Below are 24,392 nucleotides of genomic sequence, written 5' to 3'. Positions count from 1 at the left end.
TAAGTCTGATATTAACTCATTTGTCCAATACCATTCTATAAATTCCTCTTCAGACTCATGCAACACATGAAATGGAAGATCACAGGCTAGTGGGTGGGAAGTCTTGTAGATTCACTGGCAGTGGAAGCATCTCAGTGCTGGCGTGGGTCTCCACGTGGATCCTCCAGCTCCAGGGCTCTGGTTCCTTCAGTGTAGCTCCATGTGTCCTGTCATCAGGAATACGAAGCAGAGACAGTGGGTCTGACCGCCAGTGAGCTATTTATCTCCATAGCGCCTACAAATGAAGTCATCAAGCTGCAACCTGATGGACAGGCCAAACTCCACCCCTTCACTCTTAATAGTCTCACGTTGACACCAGATTGTGTAACTACCACAGATGGCACTGCAGAGACTTGGATTTCCACCCTACGACATCGTGTGCCTGCAGAACCTGTGTCCCGACCAAGTAGCAGCAGTTGAAGCAGAACAAGAGGATGCAGCGTGATTTGAAATCAGGGTTGTGCCTTTTCACCGTACAGTCTGTCTGTCTGCTGAGCAAATCATCTGAGGAGCTGGACTGCATGAAGGAGAATGCAGCATCAGGATTGGGGGAAGGCTCCTCAGCAACCTGTGATATGTTCAACTTGCTTGCCAAAAATGAAGCGGTCAGAAGCACTCACTGATGAAGTTGCAAGTCTGGCCTTCCGTGTGGATTACACCTCAACATAAAACAAAGATCCTTTCAACTGGACCAATAAGCAGCATCGTGACAAATGGGGCTAATATTGAAATTGCCAAGGATTTCACAGCTTCGATCCACAATCACCGCTGATAAAAGTAGCAGTCCAGAACCCAAACGACATCATTGTGCTGGTCACATCTGCTCTTTAAAAGATTAACAAGCCAAAATGTCACTTTGAAGACTAAAGTGCATGTCATCCGAGTCATGGCATTTTCGGTCTCCTCAGACGCCTCGGGGAAAACTGGACAGCGAACAAGGAAGAGCGGAGAAGAATCGATGCCTTGGAATTATGGTGCGGATGAAGAACTTTGGATATTTCAGAGACCGCCAGAAGAATGAGCCGGCCTGCCCTGGAAGAAGTCCGACCAGAACGCTCCTCAGAAGAGACGTGGCAAGATTTTATCTCAAGTGCTTGGAAGGTGGTTTTTTCTAGGAGGGACCAATCCCGGGAGAAGGACGCCATGCTTGGCCGAGGCTCAGTGGAGAAGAGGACGACTCAGTGAGCTGGGTGGACACGGCGGCTCTAGCAGTGGCCTCAAGCAGAGCAGTGGTGGTGAGGGAGGCGCAGCTCCAGGCGGGGCTGCATCTTGTTGTGTGCAGAGTTGTTATGGCACTTCACAACAACAGTCACCATCCAGCCTGTTTCCATCGACTTCTTTCCCCCTTGCTCTCCAGAGCAGCCACAACAGTGCCTTTGAATCCAACTTCTCACCTAGAGAGCATCGCTCCCCAGGAAGCAGCCGGGCTTGCTTCCTATTGACCACTCCCTTCTTGAAATAGTTTCCTCCTTTGTTATCTGTGGCCCCACGCCCTCTTGCTGTTCTCTGTTCCTCTGGGCGGCTCCTGGGATGCCTTTGTTAATTCGTTATCTTCTCCCACACCTCTAGGAACCCTGGTGACATAATGGGTTCTGCGTTGGGCAGTTGAGGTCAGCAGTTTGAAACCACCACCCACTTATGGGGAGAAAGAGAGACTTCCTGCTCCTATAAAGATTTATGGTCTCAGAAACCCACAGGGGCAATTGTCCTCTGGTCCATGAGGGCTCGATGAGTCAGCCTGGAATGACTCACGGGCAGTGCTGCAGCTCTTTTCTGCTCCTCGAATTCTCTCCCTGGGTGAGCGCATCTCCTTCCTCGTCTAACGTTAGTTGCCCCCAAGTCCCTATCTTGCCCAGAATCTCTGAACTCCCGGCCGACTATCCAACTACTTCCTACGTCAGGACTTTAGTAGATAACTATTCCCACCCTCCCTACCTGGATCGCTCTTCCCACCTCTTTACTTAGTTAATTCTTACTCACCGTCTCTGTATAACTCTTACGACTAGGCACTGAGACCAGGACTTCTCAGTATTGTTCTCTCCAGGAGAACAAATGACCCCAGTATCTATTTAGCTGCACAGACACAAAGCCTGAAAGTCACACGTGACCCCCATCTCTCCTGTATACCTCATTGAAGACGAGTGCCTAGCCTTGTCTGTGCATGGCCCTTTAGGAGACCGCCAATCCATCCACTCTCCATTTTCTGCTCCAGAATTCGAGTCCTGGCTACTGTCTTCTCCCCGTCCATCGGACAGCACTGCAGCTTCCTAAGGGATTCTCCTTCCCTGCCCAGTCTTACCTCATACCCTCTTTCCCACACTGGAACAGGGAGGCATTTTTATAAATACACACCGGTCTTTTCCCTCCCCTTGCTTAAAGCCTGGCCATGACTTTTCTCTGTATGGAGGTAAGCTAAAGGTAGACCTTTGACCTTGGCCTGTCAGCTTCAGGGGAATTTTGCATCCCTCTTTACCTGGAGCTTCGCCGCACATGGACGCCCCGTCCTTTGCCCATGCTGTCCTCACGGTCTGTTCTCCTCATCACTCCAGAGCCAGCTCAGAGGATGCTCCTCACCCCCTGCAGAAGGTCCATAGCTGCAGCTCTGATGTCACAGAGCTCTGATGTCCTTCCTCCGTGTGTAGTGAGAATCCAAGTGTGTCATTTTGGGGCTACTTCATCTCTCCCCGACTAGACGTTGGGTTGTCTGAGGGCCAGGCTGATGCAGGGCTCCCCCCATTGTCCACAGTGCTTGGTACAGAATGGATGTTGGGTCATGTTACAGGAATGAATGTGTATGATTTCATTATCAGATTGTACCAGAATTCATTCAGCCAAGGCTTTGTGGTTGGAAATCTAGGCTGTTTACAAGTTTTCACTGTCATTAATAGCACCCTTTGAGCTTGCGTGTTTTACATGCACTAAGGGTTTCCTTTTTACCCGGGAGAAACAGTTTGGTACAACACAGGGTGTGGAGTCATTTTTATAATACCAAGCCTTCCTACCCAGGATTTGGATGTTCCTTTCCACTTGCTTCTATTCACCTGAATAAATCTGAAACTCTTTTCCCCTACTATGCGCACTCACTCACACTCATTTACTGCGATTGAGTCCCTACCGACAGGGTAGAACTGGCCGTGAGTTGCCAAGACTAACTGTTTCTCCCTCAGGGCAGCTGGTGGTTTTGAACTGCCAACCTTACTGGTTGCAGCCCAACTTGTAACCACTCCACCACCAAGGCTCCATCTATGGGGACTTGAGTCGTTAGTTTCAAAGATGTTTTTCACTAGTTAACAAAAATGAACAAGTAAATGCAAGTAGTAATTAGTGCTGGTGCAAGGCAACTAAGTTGATTTAAATGAACATAAAGTACTCTCAGACTTACAGAAATAGTATCTCTCTTATCAGATTGTTATGTAGATTGCATTCCTGCAGATAAGTCCCTAACATTGCCTGCCACATAGTCAGAATACAGTAAACATTAGCTTACACTATTATCAGAAGAGGTAAAAATATCACACTCCCCAAGATGTTTTGGTGTGAAAAACAGACTGCCACTATAATGTAGTAAAAATGCATTTTGTACTTATTATTAGATAGCAGCTATTAATACGTGGAAGAAAAAAGTGCTGATGAAAAGTGTTATTTCGTAAGAAGAGCTACCCCTCAGTAAAATCGTGTGTGGATTTTACTGAAGGAGGGAAACTACAGAGAGCAATCCTTATAAAAGACTTGTGCTGTATGTTGATCACCAAGCCAGACGGTTTCATATTTCCCTTACCTTTTCTATCTTATCACATGCCGCAACTCAGATACGGCATCTCTCAGCCACACTCACAGGATGGGTGGTTCTGTTCTAGGAGATGTTCGGAATGATATTTATGTCACCCTGATTCACGGCGAGTTTGACAAAGGGAAGAAGAAGACGCCGAAGAACGTGGAGGTGACCATGTCTGTGTACGATGAAGACGGCAAGCTCTTGGAGGTATGTGGCCGTGCCAGCAGTGCTGCTGTCCTCGAACGTGCCTCTCCAGTAGCCGTGGACTTCTCGTGTGGCTGTAACTCTTCTCTCCGTACGGCGTGTTCGGGTGTTTATAAGGAGAACACATCAAACCTGTTAGATTTGTGATCAGCAAAGGACCATTTTTGCTAATTGCCCCATTCAGATTCCTAATTTCACATTTGTCCTGTGCTAAGAAATATCTCAATCCACTAATGGTTTTATGTATAAAGTTCCATGCCCCAAAGGTTCCTTATCACTTCCAAGTTCTGAGCAGGCTACAGAAAGGTGGTGGGAAAGCTCCATTATCTTTTAATCCCATTTTTCCACGGGTTTTTGGAAAGCCCCTTGTATTGAGCCACTCTCTTGGCTGAGAAGACCCTCCAGGGCTTGGGTGGTGAGGCATGGGTGTTCGGGAGATGTGGTTGGAGGTGGGGTGGCCAGCCCCCCACCACTAACCATGGGTTTAATAAGCACAATTGTACGGTTGAGATATATAAGTATATTAAAGTCATCGAGAGCATGAGAGAAAAGAGATATTAAAATAATGGAGTTAGACACATTTCATGGTAGCAATGCTCACCTCAGCCCCGCTTGGTGGTCCACATGGAGAGAGGAGGAAAGGAAGGAGGACAAGGGGAAGGGGAAATGGAAGGAGAGAGAGCCAAGGAGAGGTCAAGGGAGGAGCTGAGAGAGAGGGAGGGAGCTCTCTCTATTGCTAACTCAGGCCTATATGCCTTTGGGGGTGTGCAAGCCCACTAATTACAGGTAAAGACATACGTCACAGGAAGGGGTTGCTCTATAGGTTATACAGTAATGGAAGACATATTTCTTTCTCTTACTTAAGGTAGACTTACATAAGGAAACCATGTTTCAACAAACAGCGACCACACTGGGATTGCTGACATAGCAGAGACCTTGGTGAGAGGTCAGCTATCACTGCTCTGTTGTTTTAATAAACGGGAAACGGCACCCCGCGAGGCTAGGTTATATTCTCCAGATAACACAGGAATCTCTGACGGAGCTAGGAATGGAGTCAGGTCTCCTGATTTCCAGTCCCTCCGGCTGTATCCTGTTCATACAGAGAAGGAATACGTGTTGCGTTCTCACACCAAAGAAAGGGCTAGACCGGGGATGGTTAAGGGAGGCGCTCATTGCCCCAGCTGAAATCTTGCCCCTCTCAGGTGAGGGGCTGTGGCCTCCAAGAACCCTGCCCTAAGTTCAGGAAACCTCACGGAGTGTGTTCTGGTACAAGTACTTACGGAGCACAGCAAACTCCACATCTCCTCACTTTCCCCAAGGTCTTATGATCTTGGAAGGAAGCATCTATCCAAACAATTTACTAAGTCAAGTCTAAGTAGTCTGTGTTAAAGGGATGAACGGAATGCTGTGGATTATAGCATGGGAGAGCTTTATTGATGCTATTGGACTAGGTCCCTAAATCCCATGAACTCATGCCAAGTACCTAGCTCCTCCTAGTTGGTTATTTGAGTTTTTCTAACTTGCTGGGAAGCGTCCAAGCAAGGCTTAAGTCTCCTGAGTTAGTGGTGCATTCCTAGGGGAAGAGTCTGCCCTGAGTTTCCATGTACTTACTAAGGCTATACACCAAGTTCTCAAAGTAGAATGTCCTGGGAAGAAGCTGCTGGCCTCCAACCAGTATGTCTGCACATGTGAAAGAGCTGGTCACCCTCGCTGCCCATGTGCTGCCTAAGGGAAGAGAAGCAGAAAGAGGAGCCTGTGCAGCTGAGGATGGATGAGAGGATCCGTTCCTGGAGAGAAGAGTGCTAATCCGGGGCTGTCCCTTAGCTACCGTCAGCTTTGTGGACTTAGCTCTCAAACACACAACCGTGACGCATCAGCCTCGCTCTCCTGTTCACCCTGACTTTAATCAGCTTCTGGGCGTCTGGGCATGATGGACGGAGTACTGGTATTCTTCCTCATGGTCATTGTCTCTTCCTAATTTCTCCCCCCCTCCAAAGAAAGCGATTCATCCCGGTGCTGGATATGAAGGCATCTCAGAGTACAAGTCCGTGGTCTACTACCAAGTCAAGCAGCCCTGCTGGTATGAGACCGTCAAGGTGAGCCCGCCCCGTGTTTTTCCCTTCTCGTTTTGTACATGTGACGAGCACAGCGCCGCCGCAGGGTCGGCCTTGCTGAGATCTTTGTCTTCCTTTTTAGCCAGAGATCGGTCTTACTTTATCCCGAAGGTTTAGTTGGGTGGTCTGTGGTGCGCTGTTTCGATGATGATCATTCTGTTGGAAGACAGTATCTCGCTCGAATAAGCTCGGTGTGCTGAACATTTGCATTCAGCAAGGTGTAGGGGTTTGAATAAGTAGTGGCTGTAACGATGCGTGACTAGACTGTCACAAAGATTGAACACCAAATGGAAAGGTTCAGTCACCTTGCTGCTCTCTGCAACTCATTTCCTAGCATGCCTAATCTCTTGACCTCTCACCAACTTTTCTGAGCCTCCGATGGAGCCCACCCTGGTGGCATGAGGGAGGTCCCGGGTGGTCTGCCGGTTCTGGGTTGGGCTGCTAACTTGGAGGTCAGCAATTTGAAACCATCAGCTGCTCTGTGGGAAAGAGACGAGGGTTTCCACTCCGGTAAAGAGTTCCAGTCTCGGAACCCACAGGAGCAGCCCTACCCTGTCAGACAGGGTCACTGGGAGTTGGAAGGGCTTCGTGGCCATGAGTGGTTGTTGTCTTTGTAAAATTACAGATTTCTAAAGTGCTTTCAGAGCCATCTGCTTGTTTGGTCCCCACACTAGCCCAGTGCCTACCACCTGGTATTTCAATGCCCTCCTCCTGATGAAGGCACTAAGATCCAAAGGGGTTACATGACTTCCCAATAACCTGTAGCTACTTAATGCCAAAGCCGAACCCAGAGCCCACTTCTGAACCCAAGCTCTATCAGTCTTTTCCTGATTCTCAAATTTGCACGAGCATTTTATAGAAGATTCATAAAAAATGGGACAAGTACGTCAATTAAAAGAGCCAAACCAAACTACCGTATATACTCGTGTACAGGCCGAGTTTTTCAGCACATTTTTAATGCAGTTTTTGTGGTAAAATTAGGTGCCTCGGCTGATACTTGGGTATATACAATAGTTGTCCCAGTGTCGAAATAACCATTTCCAATGATTTTGTATATTTTACAGAGTTTCAGTTCCTATTTATACTATTTTGTATTTTGCTTTTTAAACCTACTTTAGCTCAAGGTGTTAAAGGTTTATCAGAATCATATCTTTCAATACTTGCATAATACTTCACTGTCTAATATTCTGCCAAAATAGATTTAACTTGTGTCATTCGTTCTTCTTCGATGCCCAACATCCCTGTTTGTCTCTGCTCCCTTTATGCATGTAAGGCACCACCGGCTCCCTGACGCAGCCTCTGTGTGAGCTTTTCCTTCTCATAAGAAACTCGTTGCTATAGACTGACTCTTGACAACCCGGTGTGCGTCAGAGCAGCACTAAGCTCCATGGAGTTTTCAGTGACGGATTTTTTTTGAAGTAAATGGACAGTCCTTTCTCCCAAGATGCCTCTGGCTGATGCGAACCAACAAGCTTTCAACTAATAGCTCAGCACATTAGCCATTTGTACCACTCAAGGACCCCTTCTATTGTAGACCCTAATTATTACCATAGCAACATCCCTCTATTAATACTCCTTACTCTGAAATGTCCCATACAGATCACAAAATATTAGCCTTTCCCTTTGAAATAGCGTCTGGTTCATACATGAGAAAATACTAGAAACTTGTAGTGTCTCCATACTGAGAACCTACACTAACAGTAAAGACTTAGCTTCTAGGTCAGTGGTTCTCAACCTTCCTAATGCTGCAACCCTGTCATACAGTTCCTCAAGTGGTGGTGACGCCAACCATAAAGTTATCTTCATGCTACTTCATAACTGTCATTTTGCTGCTGTTAGGAATCGTCATGTAATATCTGATATGCAGGATGTAGTTTCATGGTTACAAATTTAACCTCACTAAAGCATAGTGATTCATCACAAAAACAATATGTAATTCTGTATTGTGAAATATTTATTTCTGATGACAAATAAATGAAATTTTGTTTTGAAGCATGTTGTAGCATGGGTAACAGTCTTCATGCCAGGTACTCATATGTGAGCGTATGTGCATGTGGGGGGACCCACATGGAGACGGATAGAGGAGGGGTGTCTCGGTTCCTAAGACCATGGGAAATATGTGTTTTCTGATGGTCTTAGCCGACCCCTGTGAAAAGCTCATTTGACACCCCCAAAGGGGTCGCAACCCACAGGTTGAGAACCACTGTTCTGGGTTGACTGGGTTTGAGAATGGCAAAATCTCCTTGAATGAGACAACACCAAACTGTGCTCTTTAGAAAGCGGCTGTTGTTAGGTGCTGTTGAGTCGTGGTGACGCTACAGCAGAGTCAAATACCGCGTGGCCCGCGCCACGCCACGCTTCTCACGGTGAAGCCAGTCGTTGTAGCCACGGTGTCCACTCGTCGGGTCCAGAGCCTTCTTCGTTTTCACTGTCCCTCCACTACACCGAGCACAGTTTCTTTCTCCAGGGACTGGTCCTCCTGGTACCGTAGCTCACGTCCATGAGACATAGCCTTGCCCCCTCGCCTCTGCTGTACTTCCGGGTGTACTTCTTCCAGAACCAGATTGGTTTGAGGCCTTTCTGGGCAGTCCTTGGTACTTTCAGTCTCCTTCACCAGCACCATATGCAGTGTCCAGCTCTCACGTGCATCTGAGGCGATGGAAACACCATGGCTTCGGTCAGACACACCTCAGTCCTCAAAGTAACATCCTTGCTGTTCAGCACTTAGAAGAGTTCTTGTGCAGCAGATGCAACGTGTTCTTTGCACCCTTGACCGCTGCTTCCATGAACATTGATGGTGGGGGTAAGGAAGATGAGGTCATTGATAACTCCAGTTGAGTAGGAATACAGTCTGTTCCTTGTTCCAATGCAGGTCTCCGTGGCCATAGAAGAAGTCACCCGCTGCCATATAAGATTCACATTCCGTCACAGGTCGTCACAGGAATGTAAGTACTGCGTTTCCACAGGTAACTGTACTGTCTGTCACCGTGCTCACGTTGGTCTACAGCACGAGAGACTGGCAAACTGCACACGTGGCAGCTTTATTTGAGGATTTCCTGATGCTAAGGAATTCAGACGGTGAATTTTGCTGGTCTTCCAGGATTGTCCCTCTTTATGAGAATCCCCCCCAATGCATTCTGTAATTCAAGTTCTGGACATGCTCATAGATGCTCTCAGAAAAGGGCTTCCTCGATGTACAAAGTTTGAGAAATTCTACATATCACACCCTCCTCTTTGATACTCAGGAGCCTCCGTGGCGTCGTGCTCACACGTTGGGGTGCTAGTCGTAAGATCAGCACCACCCACTGTTGGGGGAAAGAGGAAGCTTTCTACTCTCCGAAAGAGACACAGTCTCTGTAAACCCCCAGGAGCAGTTCTGCCCTGTGCTCTGTGGTTGCTGTGGGCTAGCTCCAACTCAATGGCGGTGAGCTGTTCGGTAGTCACAGTGCATGCTGCCGTGTTGCTGAGAAGTGCTGCATCAGGAAAACTCGCTTAGCTTTCTGTTTAATCTCTTGATTCCCTCAAATTATTTAACAGCAGATCCATCTTTTCCCATGAAAGAACTATTTCAGTGCTGAGATCACAGTTCACAAAATGATTGCTCTAAAGCATGCACAGGGAAGGGAATTGATTCCAGGTTGGTCACAGATTTTCTGGAAGCATCTTCTGTTCTCACCTGGCACTATATACAATTGTAATCCTGTATCCCAAAACGTACTTATTGAACACCATCTAACTTCTAGGCTGCAGACTGAGCCACGGGTATCTGAGAGCCCATAGAGGCCCCACTACTTATCGTAGAATCTCTGTGGTCTTGTTCGGAAGGCGAAGAAGGGCGTCGGTGGTCCACTTAGGAAAATGAGGACGAGAACTCGTGTTTGAATACACAGCAGCATATGTGATCCATGACAGAGGGGTCTAGGCTTTGTCATGGAGCACCTGGCAGCGGTCCCTGTGCCCTGCCGAGGGTGTTATGTGTAAGATGTTCTCCGTCTAAGCTGAAACGTGAAGGTGAATAGAAGTTTCCCCAGCAGAGGTTGTCATTGAAGACGCGTGTTTGGTGAACTGAAGTGAGTTCAGTGTGGCTGACATGGGAGCAGTGATCATAGCAACAACAGTGGGCTGAATTCTCAGAAACTGTGTTTATGTCAGAATAGTAGACTGTCAGCCATTTCACATGGTTCTGCAAAATGCTAAGCTTTGGTTGAACGAACTCTTAATTTCTACCAGACACTGTATGGAGCTCTACTTATGCACTCTCTTGTTTAGTCCCCATGGGCATTTTATAAGGTACGTTCTCTTTCTGCTACTTCATAACTGTAAGTTTGGTACTGTTATGAATCGGGCAACCCCTGTGAAAGGGTCGCTTGACCTCCAAAGGGCTTGCGACCCATGGGTAGAGAACCGCTGGCCTAGATGGACAGTGAGGCGTCTGGTTCCAGAGGAGCTGGAAGAGAGTATAAAGGATAGAGGTGCTACTGAGCTGTTGTATAGATTTTACGGGGTGTTTGGTTTTGTGTGTGTGTCGGGGGGGATACCCATGTTTAGAACAGCTCTATTTATGGTATTCCTAAATTGAAAACAGCTCAAATGGCCATCACCAGGAGAACGGATAAACAGATAGTGGTGTCAGTCTTCAGTGGGTTCCACTTAGCCCATATGGGCATACACAAGAGACCCACAAGCCCCTGGCGACGCCCGCTAGAGGCGCCCAGGTTGACAGCCCTGTGAGCACAGAGGCTGCCACCTGAAGGCCAGGAGGGAGAGCTGTATGTCCTTGGTGGGCCCGGCCTTCTCTCCAAATGCTCTGGGCTTCATATGCCAACTTCTCCTGCCACCTGAACTCTCTCTTGAGGCAGAAGGGAAGAGAAACCTGAGGTCTGTCAGAAACCTGGCATCCTGATCAATGCCTCATAGGCCCTTCATTTTCAAACAGCAGACATTGAGTGTCGCACTGAAAAAAGCCTCAGAGCTGGCAGGTGACACGACTGGATTTGATGATGGAGCACTCACTCGGCAGCAGTGGGGAGTGTGCTGAGTGGGACAGGACTAGAGACGGGCCAGTTAGGAAGCTTGGGTCAACGTCCAGGTAAGTCGGGAGGTGGTGTGAACTCAAAGAGGAGCAGGAGGGGTGCAGAGAGTGGGTAGGACATGAAGGTTGACCTGAGTGGGAAGTCGGTGTCAACACCCCCCTACTGATTCAGCTGCTTAGTGGGTGCCCGTCTGATTCACTCGGACGTTGACAGAGGCCCGTCTCGGGGAGCAATAGAAGACTTCCGTGGGGGGAATGTCTCCTCTGAGCTAGGGTGTGTGCAGTGGCTTACTGCGGCATGCTGAACTCGTTTGTCGTGGCGTGGGGGAACGTCCCCACTCAGGGCAAGATGTTGTGAGATCCGCCATCGTCAACAGCCGGCTCTCCTGGGGGCTGCACTGCTCAGACACGTATTTCCGCCTTTTCAGCCAGAGATAAATCGGAGCGCGCCTTTGGGGTGGCCTTCGTGAAGCTGATGAACCCGGATGGCACCACGCTGCAGGACGGGCGCCACGATCTAGTGGTTTATAAGGTGGGACTGAGAGAACGAGGCGCCGAGAGTCACTGCGAATGCTCGGTTGCTCTTGAAGCTGACACTGAAGACCCCTTTCGGTGTGATGTGTACACATAGCAGAAACCTCTATGTGGGTTTGCTTGTTTGCCCCTTGTAACGTCTGTTAGCCTGGAGGTCTCTGTGGTCTCCCTCCCCAACGTTTGGAAAAGTGAGTTGTCTTACTATTTTGCCCTTTAAAGAGCATCTCACCCACTCCTGCAGTGGTGTTCCACAGCGAGTGCACGGCAAAAACTGACTGCTTCTCTTCTGTGTGCATGGCCCTGCATGGCACGTAGGCGGGTGCCCTGGTGGAGGCTGGTGAGCGTGGTGCTTGTGGTAGGATGTGGTTTCGTATCACTGTGAGTCAGGCACCTTTAATGTGCGCGTGGGCCTTTGTGTCTTTCCCCAATAGCGTGTCCCCATTCTTCCCTTCTAACTGCCACTGAGCCCTCGCCTCTGCTGAGATAGTAGCGCGCAGCATAGATCCAGCAAGGGCTCGTCCCACCCAGCACTCTCCAGGGGGATGTTGACACAGTTGGCAGTTTTTTGTGATGTGTCCTCCTTAACTTGGGCTCCTTGTTTAATGAGTAGTTCGGGGAAGCAGAGCTCAAGATTCCTTCCTCATCAAGACAATGAAGTACCTCTGTGAGCGGCAAAACGTTCGGAGACCAAAGCACAAACAAAAACCCGACCTTACTTCCCGGTCGACCTCCTGGCTCTAGGAGAGACCAGGCTAGACTGGTTTTGAGCTCGCAGCTTGCTCTTTCTAGTCCGTGAATTCCCTGCTTCTGGACTCTCGCGTCAGCCTCTGTGGGGAGAGATCAAAGGACCTCAGAGTTGGAAGGGGTGTTGAGTGTAATACAGTGAAGCCGTGCTGCTCATGTGTCATGAAACACACCGTGATCCCAACCAGAACCTTTTTTGTTTGCATGTAAGAGATCCTGCCCACCATTGGGTGTTCCTAACGTGTTTCTCCCCCCACCCACCCCCACCTACCCAGGGAGACAACAAGAGAATGGAGGATGCTAAATTCTACCTGACCCTGCCCGGCACCAGGGTAGAGATGGAAGAGAAAGAGCTCCAGGCATCGAAAGCCCTGGCCAACTTGACCCCATCCAAGGATAGTACGAAAGATAGCTTCCAGATTGCCACCCTTATTTGCTCCACGAAGCTAACCCAGAACGGTAGGTGCGGGGACCACACGGGCACCAGGATGAGCGTCCTGCTTGGTCTTCGGTAGGCCAGGGGCTGGCGCAGAGATGCTGTGTCTTCTGACACTGTGCTGGCCATGTTGGCTTCTGCTCTGCCGGTGAGGTTCGGAGTGGTACTGACCAAACGGCTCAGGATCCTTCAGTGGCTTTGTTGCCCATCTTTAAAATAGCACAAAAGCATTTCAGTGTGTTTTCATTTCACAAAACCTGTGAATGTGTTCATTCTCAACAGCTCTGAAACTTTAAGTCTTGTTTCCTTCCTGACTGATGAGAAAAGCTGCTAGTAACGTGTTCTGTGGATTATACAGAACAAGAGGCCATGGTCGTAAGGGATCATGCTGACAGACATGTAATCAGTCTCCTGCCCAAAGAACAGGGAGGTGTCATGTGAGAATTCTGCTTTTGCCCCATGCATGTTCTGCTTTGTGATCTTTACCCAGTCATTTAGGAGTTTTTGATAGCAGCATAGTATCAGCTGAATAGCCCAAGTGAGCCTGTATTTTGTTTCTCTGTTGCATCTCTGATATGCACCTGAGCAGTTTTAGTATCTATAAAATGAATCTCAGATCCAGTAACAGCCTTGACTTCATTTACCCTGTGTGTGATATAAGGCCTCTTACTGAGTACTGTGAACCAAGAACCAAGAATTAGCTACCCCTGGGACTTGCCACAGAAATTCTATAGCCCATTGCTGTGCCGCGGGATTACTTCCTTTGGTGTTTTAGGAGATTGGAGCTAGGTACCTGGCAGGGACTTGGGGGTTAGGGCAGTCCGAAGATAGACAAAACAATTTAGATTTAAAGTACACACCAGGGTCAGGTGGTCATTGATCTTCAGAGGGGGTCAATATTGGGTTTGTTTTTATGAATCGCGGGTGGCCAGAGAATAAGGATAGTATTTTGACTTGGGCAAGTAGCTAGACTCAACAGAGTGAAGTTCAAGGTTGACCCATATGGGAAAGTAAAAGCAGACTCACCAAAAACTAAGCCAGAAAACATTCGCGGAAGACATGACGAAGTTTGTCTCAGTCACAGTACTCTTGTGGTGGGAAAATAGAATAATAAAATGCTAATAGGGGCAGGTGGTACGATATTGATGGAAGGTGATTTAGAAGATAAATAAAAATGTTAAATATATATAGACCCCTAGCCCAGTAATTGGACTCCTAGAAATTAGACTTTAAGTAAACCATGAGAAATGTATATAAAAATGTATGTATGCAGATATTTTCCTATTATTCATAATAGAGAAATAATTGAAACACCACAGATGTCCAAGAGTGACAATCTATTTAAATAAATGATATAACGAAATAAATATGTAGTTGACCGATAATACACTTTAAAACATAGGAAGGACATGGGGGAAACTAGCAGTGTACACAGTGTGTTCCTCATTTTGTGTAAGTACATAAAGGCAAGCTGAAGTCTGTCGCCATGACCCGCTCTGCCACTTTGTAGCTGTTTGATTCTGGACAGGTCATTTGCTCCTCTGTGCCTTGGTCTCCTTTGCTTTAAGATGGGCGTGATGATGGTATAGATTTTGAAGGGTGAAACTAATGTAAGTAAAAATGAATAGCTACATCAAAACACTATCTAGCCATAGTACACACTATGTAAGGGGTCGCTATCTGTACTACTATCATTACATTGATACGCCCACAGGAAAAGGCTGCCTAAACGGGATACGTCCACAAGTTTGAATTAGTCTCGTTTAAATCTTTTATGTTTTCTCTTTTTATTGTAAAATAACTAGATTTTGCTTTTTGAAGTAAGAATGGTAGTAGACTATACATCAAAACAAACCCACGGCTATCAAATAGGTTCCGTGTCCTAGGGAATCGTATACAACAACGCACAGCTGCCCCGTGTGGTGCACAAGGCTGCAGAGCAGGGGCTATCAACCTTCCTCCTGCCGCGACCCTTTCAGACAGGTCCTCAGGTTGTGGTGACCCCAACCATAAAATTATTTTCTTTGCTACTTCATCACTGTCGTTTTGCTGCTGTGATGCATGGACAACCCCTGGGAAAGGGTCATTCGGCCCCGAAAGGTCACGAGGTGGAGAACCGCTGCTGTAGATCTTTCCCCAGGCAGATTGTCTCATTTTCCTCCCGCGGACCAACTGGTGGGCTGAAATCCCTGACCCTCTGGTTAGCAGTCAATGCTTTCACCAGTCTGGCCCCAGAACACTCGTAGTGAACTGCAGACAGCATTTTCGCACCTTTAGAAACGATCGAGTGTCATTCCAGATGTGTTAAACATCTGGTAGGTTATCCTTTTCAAACTAGCATTTGACTGGGAGGACAATCTGTAATACAACTTGGTCAAGTTAACTTTCAACCTAAAGCAAAGACGTTTCTGTTAGGAGACAAATACATTGTTGACGCAATTGCCACCCAGTCAGACATGTAGACCCATGCAGTGACAGGTGGCACAGGCTCACTTTGAACATGTGATGTGTTGATGTCTAAGCCAACCCACCTTCCCAGTGCTCTACACTTGTGCTGTGCCACCAGGAGGGCTGTTAGCAATGTGTGGTTACCGATACTTAACTGAAATGATACATTCAGTCCCTCAATCACACTAGTCTCCTGTCAACTGCTAGCGGCATATGCATGGCATATGCACAGATAAGACATTTCCATCATGGTGCTGAGTTCCATTCCATTCCATCGAATCCTTCTGGACTCTTTGTTATCCCCATTCCTGATGTTTAGAGCTCAAAATACTCAACACGACAAAAAACAAGAGCCTTAAACTAATGATCTGTCCTAGAGAAGGTTGAATGGGGCAGTCTTCATCTGGGCCCTGCATGTTCCCGAGAATAGGGAGGGGCAGAGGGGGAAGAGCGAGAGAGGAGCAGAGGCACCACAGAGCATCACAGAAGGCACAGCACCCAAGGTTGATCGTGCCGCTCCTTACAGTTCAGACGCAATTGTGAAAAAAGATTGCGAACTTAATCTGAAAAAAAGAAAAGCTGAAGACGTCATCATCAACTGTCTAGAGGAGTTCCCTGGTCCCAGAGAATCTCCATACTCCTTTTATCTTGAGACTGTAGCAAAGCCACTTCTGCTAAGCTGTGGGAGGATCATCAGACTCCAGTGGTGAAGGCCACTGGGCCTAGTCATACGGGCATATCTGGTATAGCCTCATCCCTTCTCTCCTTCATTCACTTTAAATAGAGTTGTTCCGTTTGTAAAGGATTTTTTGTTGCTGGGGCTATATGGAGGGTCAGAATGGATGTGTCCCTCCAAAAGAGAGAGAAGGGAGGTCTGCTCCCTTCCCTTCATGTATTATGGTCTTGTAGGCATGTGTTTCGTTAATATGCGCTTGAACACTTACACGCTTCACCTCATTCTGCCCTCCAACACCCTAGGATATAAAGCTATCATTGTTGTCTCTGGTTTATTGTAATTAGTCATTAGTCATTCCTGATTCCTCAACACAGTAGAACTACCCTGCAGAGTTTTTATGCGTGTAGATCACAAGGTCTCTGAACCACTGGGTGAGTTTGAATTGCCTTTTGGTTAGCACCTGGGGGGCTTAACCATTTATGCCACTTGGGCTCTCTACTGATGAGAAAGTTTGATTTTAGAATGCTAAGATGTTTTGCCTGAGCTCATAAGTGGTAGACATGGCTTTGAAAAAGTAGCCTTTTCCTTCTATTTTTAATTTTTTTTTTTCCTTTTTTTTTTCTTCTTTCCTTCGGCAACGGCTATTTTTAAATTTTTTTTAAAAAAATTACATAATACCCAATTCCAGCTTTTCCATAAACCCTTCCAAGTATGATGACGACTCTTAATTTGGGGATTACAGTTACCTTGCTTTTCGTAGTTTTACCAAATATGTTTGTATCCCTAAAAAGTCTGTTGTTTAATTTTACATATTTAAAATTTTCATATCAATGGAATCACACTGTATGATTTCATCTAGGCTTGTCATTTTTATTCGGCATTAGAAAAGGTTTGGAATTCTTACACTCCGCTGATGGGCACAACCACTTGATATAACATTTAGACAGTCTCTGATCAACCCAGTAGCAATAGGTGTTTGTTTAGTTTTTCATATGGTTGAAGGTCAGCAGTTTGAGCCCACCTGCTGCTCTGCAGGAAAAAGATGGGACCGTGTGTTTATGTCAAGTCTTGGAAAACCTGAGGCGGTGCTACTCCGAGCTCCAGGGTTCGAACAGTTTGCCCGCAGGTGAGATTTTGTCATACGGTTCAGTGTGGTCCTTCCTGATGGCTCAACAAGTCCACTCCTAGTCATGTCAGAGGAGTTGCTGTACGTGTAACAGAGACACATGAGAATAGATACAGTAGAGTTGCTGTGGTCGTCAAAAACTGGACATAACCCAAGTGTTTGTCAATGGTAGAGTGAACAGGTTAATTGTGGTTTATCCACATCCTGGGGTAAACACTACACAGCAATGGAAATAAATTTAGAATAGCTACATGCATCCACCTGAGCGGACCCCAGAAATGGCAAGTCAGAAGTGCTCTTTCACACATCAGGTTATGCTCTTCCAGCCTGTATGACCTTATGATCTAGAAGATGCCACAGTGTAGCCCTAACTGCCTTTTGGTGTGGCATACAAAGATTATCTCTTTGGAGCAATGGATCGAGGGAGAAGTTCTCTGCTGGGCTAATGCTGCTGAGTAGAAATTCACCCTGGATGACCCTTGAACAACGTCACTGCCTTCCAAGCTGAGTCCAACCCACAGCAAGCCCCCAGGGCAGAGAAGTGTTCCATACAGTTTCCAAGACTGGGAACCTTTTGGGGAGCAGACAGCCTCATTTTTCTCAAGCAGCACGGCTGGTGGATTTGAATGGCTGTCCTTGCGGTTAGCAGCACAGTGCTTAAGCTCGCCCGGCCACCTGCTATTCTGTCATCCTTGATGAAATACCCAGTTCCCTTTTGTCAGGTAATAATGAGTGGCGTGAAATACCAAGTGATACCATTGAATAACTGACCTGGGATAAAGTAACTGGCAAGAGATGAGGAAGATGGAAGGGAACCCATGCCTAGAACAGTGTCTATTATTAAGTGTCTGCTGAATGATTTAATAAATTAATGAATCAGATTGAGCTCACTCTTTGCTTGCATTCAGGGCTAATCATTTCCTTTTCCACTCGTTTACTTCTTCATTTATTCTTCCATCAGACAGCTAGTGAGCACATGATTAAGGTGCCTGGCATGCGATAAATTATAAGATTGAATGCACTATTGTTCCTACCCTCAAGGGGCTCCAATCGATGGGATGAATTAGGGAGACAGGACGTGTGCCTCTGTTGTGCACTATAACAGAAACAGACACCCCCAAGCAGTCAGTGGGGTGAATGTTCAGGGTGGGGAGAAGGATTAGATGAGGCTTCGCAGAGGAAAGAAAGCTTGAATGAAAAAAAAAAAAAAAAGAAAGCTTGAATGCTTGAAATAGCAGTAGGAGTTCCCTCGTTCATAGTATGTCCGGCCTTTTCAGGCAAAGGAAAGGCATGAGGACATTTCAGAGCATGTCACAGTTTAAGGAGTCATGAGCAATCCCATTCTGCTGCTGAGGAGGGAGAAAAGTGTGAATGTTGTTGGGCTTCCATATAGGTGGGCCTGACCACGTTTTTTGTGTGGCCATTCAGTTTGTTTCAATAGAGAGGGGCGTCAGCAGGCGCTGGGTTTTGGAGGTTTCCCAGTGGTAGGCAATAAGCCAATAAAACATCCCCATGAGACCAAGTGACTATTTTAACATGTACATTTGCAACTTTGAGTGTGTGTGTGTGCATGCGTGCATGTGCGCGCACCCACAAACCAACTGCCATGGGCTTTCTGACTCCTGGAACACTTCTGTGTGTCAGAGTAAGATTGTCCTCCATTGGTTTTCAGTGGTTGGTTTTGGGGAAGTAGATTGCTAAGCATGTTCATCTCTTGCACCAGGCAGAGACTCAGATGTGTCTATAAACATATAGATGCAGGTGTACATTTGTGTTAGCCTGGGTAGACTAGAGAAATTTATACACACTCAGATGTGTATAAGAAAGAGCTTTATATAGAGTAATTGTACATTAAGAAGAAAACGTACCAGTCCAGATCAAGTCCAATATTAGCCCATATGTCCAATACCAATCTATACAGTCCTCTTCAGACTCTAGAAACACATGCAATGATGCCAAGTGCAGGAAGATCACAGGCCAGTGGGTGGGAAGTCTTGTGGATCCAGTGACATTGTAAGCATCTCAGTGCTGGCAGGGGGTCTCCACGTGACTCTTCCAGCTCAGGGCAATAGAGTAGCTCCATGTGTCTTGTCAGCTGCCATGTCTCCCAGGGAGTGAGCTTGTGTCCCACCTCAAGCGAGGTATTTATCTCTTTAGAGCCTCCAAATTTCATCAAGCTGCAACCTGATTGACAGGCTACACTCCACCCCTTCACACTTAATCCTCTCAAATTGACAACAGATTATATAACTACCACAAGAGTTTACAAAAGTTTAGCAATAAATAGTATGTTTTGCTAATTTTACAAAATGTCGTCGTTGCCGGTTGTCGTTGAGTGCTAACGATTGCTCCAAAAATGTTAACAGTAGTTTGAAATACTAAAGAAAATGACAAAATCAACCCTGCCCTGACACCTGCAATGTTTCTCCGTGACACTTCCAGCAATCCACCATTTATTCCAGGTATAACTGACGCAGACTCAAGATTCTGTATTTTAAGTCCAAGAACACTCAAGATTTTTGTCCCAGGCTTGCCCTACCCTCTGCTTTCCTTTGGAGTTGCAACCAGTCAGATTGGTTTGCCCTGTTTGCTCACCGAAGCCTGGGGAGGTGTGGCGCTAGAGCAGTAAGAACGTGGGGTTTGGAATTGTTGAAATCTATGACTCACTTCCATTTCTAACCTGCACTAGAAGTTGTGTGGCTTTAGGCAAGTAGTTGAATTTTGCAAAGCCACACAACTCCTAGTGCAGGTTAGAAATGGGAGTGAGTCATGGATTTCTATAATTCCAAACCCCTCATCTGAAAGAAATGGAAAGGGATGAAATCCACTATGTGCTTGCAAATTTAAATGAATTAGTGAGTGAGTGTGTGTGGGTGCACGCGCGCGTGCGAGTGCGCGTGGAAAATTGAAGCAATCCAGCAATTTAAAGGTGGGGGAATTTACATAAGCACAAGCAAGCCCTGCTAGTTCCTCTTACCCCTGGAGAGCGAGTGGGGGGAGTGGATGAGAGCGCTGTCAGGCTTCTCTTTATGATGGTGATGCCATCACGGGAAATGTAAGTTCTCGTCGTACTATATCATGTTATGTTGGTGCAGGTTTGTGGCTCATTGTTCTCTCCACTTTGAAGGCTGGGAGGGGTCGGCATGGTGTTTTCTGGCTTAGCAGGAGGCAGTAAATGAAGAGTACAGAGCGTCCTTCTTGAATGAGCCACCAGCCAAGCAGCTGCGGTGTCTAGAAGGCTCTGTTGCTGTCCCCGGAACGCTCCTGCCGATGAGCGTCTGATGCCTGCGGTTTGTGCTTTTCTTCTCAGTTGACCTGTTGGGCTTGTTAAATTGGCGATCCAACGCCCAGCACATCAAACACAACCTCAGGAAGCTAATGGAGGTGGAGGGAGGAGAAATCGTTAAGGTATGTGCATGCGCTCAGTGTTAGAAAGGTGTCCGTCCGCTGTAGCCGTCGGTAAACGTTTTTAACTAAAGCAGTTATCAGTGAGAACATTCTGTCTTCGGTGGTTTCGCAAGTGTGCTAATTTTAAAGAAAATGCTCTTTTTATCACTACTTCTATTAAGTGCTCCTTCCCGCAGAATTCCTGCTGAATGGAGCGGAAAGGGAAGCACCCGAATAACCGCTCTCTTTATCTGGTTCCCTTTCAGTTTTTGCAAGACACACTAGACGCGCTTTTTAACATCATGATGGAAATGTCGGACAACGAAACGTATGACTTTCTTGTGTTTGACGCCCTGGTAAGCAGTTCAGCGTGTGGGCGGGTGTTTCTTCTTGAACCTGTGTAGGTCTCGGGGTTTCCACGCTGATGTGATGTAGGTTTCGGGGTTTCCACGCCGACACAGAACCCTGTGGGACTGCAGCCCAGCAGGACCACCTTGCTTTTCTGGTCTCACGAGTTTTCCTTGAACGCTTTTTGTCAGTTTTTCATCACTCTCCATCCGCGGGAACTGTTTTTGAGTGTTCCTTCTCTGACAGGTGCCCACCTCCCATATCCTCCGGCTTTGGCAGGTTTTACTATTGTATAAATGGTGTGGCGGCCAGTTCAGACTTCCTCTGGCTACAGCAGGGAGTCCAAGGCCAGTGACCACCAGGGAGAGGTCAGACAGGCCTCCCCCCTCCATTTCTCACCGTTCCCCCTGACACTCACCTTTCCTGGTAGGTTCAGTAATGCATTGCATGGGCCACACAGAACCCACAGGCAGAACTGACAGTCACGGGGCCTCCGTGACCAGGAGTTGGACTGCCATGTACAAGGTCACCAGTGTGAAGTCAGCTGCTCCTTGGGGGAAAACAGGGCTTTCTGCTCCCGTAAGGAGTTACAGGGGCAGTTCTACCCTGTCCTGCGAGGTCACGCTGCGTTGGCATCAACCCAATGGCAGTGAGTTTAGTTTGGGATTTGTTTTTATTAGAGAAGCTAACACATTGCCACAAGTCATTGTTTCTACAGCAATGCCTCTTCTTAGCCAGCAGCCAGCTCTGTCTCTCTGGTCCTCAGCCTCTCAGCCACGGGGTCCTTGGCCTGTGCCTCTGGGACAGGAACCCTACCGTGGCTTCTGTGCTCTGTCCCGGGTCTCTGCTTCAGCCTCTGATACCTCTGGTTGCAGCCTCCGCCGCTTCCAGCAGGGTTTCAGATCTGCTCCCCTGGCAGCTCTGCTTACTGCTGGTCCTGGGAATTCTCTTTTCTGCTTCTGAGCTAGCTCTGCCCTCCCCCCTCCCCAGGTGCTGTTTTTATATTTCAGCAGATTAGACGCCCTAGGGCACAAAGGGCAGTGACCTGGTGCCCTCTTGTCAGGTGGAAGTTCAGGATGTGTCCCCATCTTAATCCTGCCCAGAACCGGCACAGAAAAACTCCCTCCCAAATGGAATCGTCACCACAGGTCCTTTGAGGCTAGAATTTACAATATTCTCAACAAAGAGGTCGTGCATAGAAGAGCCGCATTATGAAATTTCACTTCTCCGCAAACTGTATAAGTAGCTGTGTGGACTGTCCTTGAATATCAATATTTGTACACATCTCTCGGACCGTTCCTTTTAGGCTACATTCGGAGGAGTAACCTTAGAAACGGTTGACTTCTGTGCAGGTTCGTTTGCGCTTTGGGTCCTGCTAGAGCGGGATGCTGTTTGGAAACTCTTTCTCTTTCACATGAGGGAAAGCAAAGTGTGGCTCTAGTAGACACATCAGGGGCCTCTTTGTAACCGTGGAGGCCAATCTGCTAGCCCTGCTGGTGGCCCCCCAGTCAGTTCTGACGCACAGCAACCCTATGTAGTGTTTCAGAGCCTGCCAGTCAACCTGTGGGTCCAGACCCCTTTGGGGGCCTAATGACCCTTTCACAGGAGCCGCCGATTCATCACAGTATCCAAGTGACAGTGATGAAGTAGCAATGAAAATTATGTTGTGGTTGGGGGTCCCCACAACAGGAGGAACTACATGAAAGGGTCATGGCCTGAGGAAGGTTGAGAACCACAGGCGCCCCACCTTTCTCCCGTGGAGTAGCTAGTGGGTTTGCAGTTAACTGCCCAGGGCTTGAGCCCACACGGCCACCAGGGCCCCTTGTGAAGTCAGCATTCCTTGCATAAACACATGAAACCATCCAGCCTTCTTTGTTTCTAACTGCTGCTACCTCCTGGATTGGGGGTTGTGATCCTTGTCAGCAGCAATAAGTAACAGAAGATTTATGTGGGGTCTATACAAGGACTGCTGAAGTCACACGTCAGAGATGAATCGTATCCCCATTACTTTGTCATGCAAAGCACTTAGCCCGACAACCCTTCCCGAGAACTGCCATCCACACACGGGCTGGACGATATCTGAGCCTGGGAGGGCCAGGATGGCGACGGAGGGATGGAAGCAGACACAAGCAGACCAACATTGGCAACCCGCTGTTTCTCATTGTTTGGGTGAAATGACGTGTTAGAGCTGAGAAAGAGGGTGAATGGCACATTTGCCATCCCCAGAAGCTGGCCAGGGCCTTGCCAACTAGTGATCAAAGCTGTGGCCAGGAGGCAGGACATACCCACATCCCAAGTCCGAGCAGCTCTGCCAGGCTGATGGAAAAGATAAATGATGAGTCTGGCCTACTAGACAAGGCCGGGGCCATTTTAGAAGGCTCGGCCCCTAACCTTGGGCATGGATGGCTAGGCGTGCATTCCTAACCTGCACACTCTTCTGTCATACGCCAGAGAAAGACGGGCATTTCCAGACAGCCATGAGTGTCGCCATCTGAGCGGGGAAGAAATGCTCGGATGACGTTCAAATGTTAGGGGCACGAGCAACTTTCGAGAAGACACATGTGGGCTCTTCAAAGAGCGACATCCCTAGGGATTGGGAAAAAAACGCCTTTCCTTATCCTCCTTCCTCCTGTCTCCTCTTCCGTGATGTGTGTTGCCTGGTCCCTGAGCACCTTCTCTCTGGGACCAGGTGTGCCAGCTATTACTGGTCTCTTCACCGCGCCTGCCAATGACCCGTGTTAAATAAACGCAGACCTTGAGGCCTTCCCTCAGCGCTGAAATCCCAAAGGGCCGAGGCTATGGAAACCATCAGGAGAGAAGCAAAGGCTCCAGAGACGGAAGGAAGTTGGGGAGGTGCCGGGCTGCGGTGTATATGTTGTTGGTTTTTGTTTGTTCCACCTTCGGCAGGTATTTATTATCTCACTCATTGGAGACATCAAGTTCCAGCATTTTAACCCTGTCCTTGAAACCTACATTTACAAGCACTTCAGCGCCACCCTGGCATACGTGTGAGTACTACTCAAGGGGACTAGATTGGGTGGAGGGATGTGGATCCTAAGGCTTGTCCGGTAGAGAAATGAGAAGGTTCGCCAAGTACATGTGCTGGGCTTCGTGCTAAGCTTGCTGGTAGTTCTTCTAACCGTCGAAATGGTGTCAAGTTCAGACCCCTGCTTGTGGGAGTTTGCAGCAAGGTAAGCTACAGATGGGGAGCCACACCGGCCAGGAGCAGCGGCACAGAATCGAGGACAGAGGAGCATACACAGGATCTTAGGACCTGGGTGTCAGCAGGCTTGCCGTGAGGTACTAAGGGGTTCGACAGAATTAGACGACGCCAGGTCTGATAGAACCACAGGCGGCAGGTACTTCATAGATTTGCTTAATTTGCAAACTATGAGGAAACTCTGCTTGGCACGTCTTACGCACAAGAAAGAGTGGCGTCTACTTTTCCCCTAGTGCGGCCTTCATCCCGCCTATGGTTCATGAGTGCCTGGCCAAGGACGGCATCCGAGGTCCACTCGGCACAGCCCCC

The 24,392-nt window shown here is 47.7% G+C and overlaps 1 protein-coding gene across 1 annotated transcript in view; it reads left to right on the top strand.

Annotated features, from left to right (window-relative positions):
* The window catches only part of DOCK5 (dedicator of cytokinesis 5), a 103,853-nt gene that overhangs the window by 13,685 nt on the left and 65,776 nt on the right, over positions 1 to 24,392 (top strand). The window contains exons 5-12 of the mRNA XM_045286563.1: positions 3,897 to 4,021; positions 6,016 to 6,114; positions 9,005 to 9,077; positions 11,593 to 11,696; positions 12,718 to 12,901; positions 20,439 to 20,536; positions 20,782 to 20,871; positions 23,771 to 23,871. Of these exons, the coding sequence (XP_045142498.1) occupies positions 3,897 to 4,021; positions 6,016 to 6,114; positions 9,005 to 9,077; positions 11,593 to 11,696; positions 12,718 to 12,901; positions 20,439 to 20,536; positions 20,782 to 20,871; positions 23,771 to 23,871 (874 nt within the window). The remainder of the gene's footprint in view (positions 1 to 3,896; positions 4,022 to 6,015; positions 6,115 to 9,004; positions 9,078 to 11,592; positions 11,697 to 12,717; positions 12,902 to 20,438; positions 20,537 to 20,781; positions 20,872 to 23,770; positions 23,872 to 24,392) is intronic.

This window comes from Echinops telfairi, unplaced genomic scaffold, assembly GCF_000313985.2.
Source record: "Echinops telfairi isolate 266 unplaced genomic scaffold, ASM31398v2 ScPeMD7_9;HRSCAF=40, whole genome shotgun sequence".
Taxonomy (NCBI): domain Eukaryota; kingdom Metazoa; phylum Chordata; class Mammalia; order Afrosoricida; family Tenrecidae; genus Echinops; species Echinops telfairi.
The sequence above is the reverse complement of the archived record's forward strand: the minus strand, read 5'-3'. Positions and strand labels throughout refer to the sequence as shown.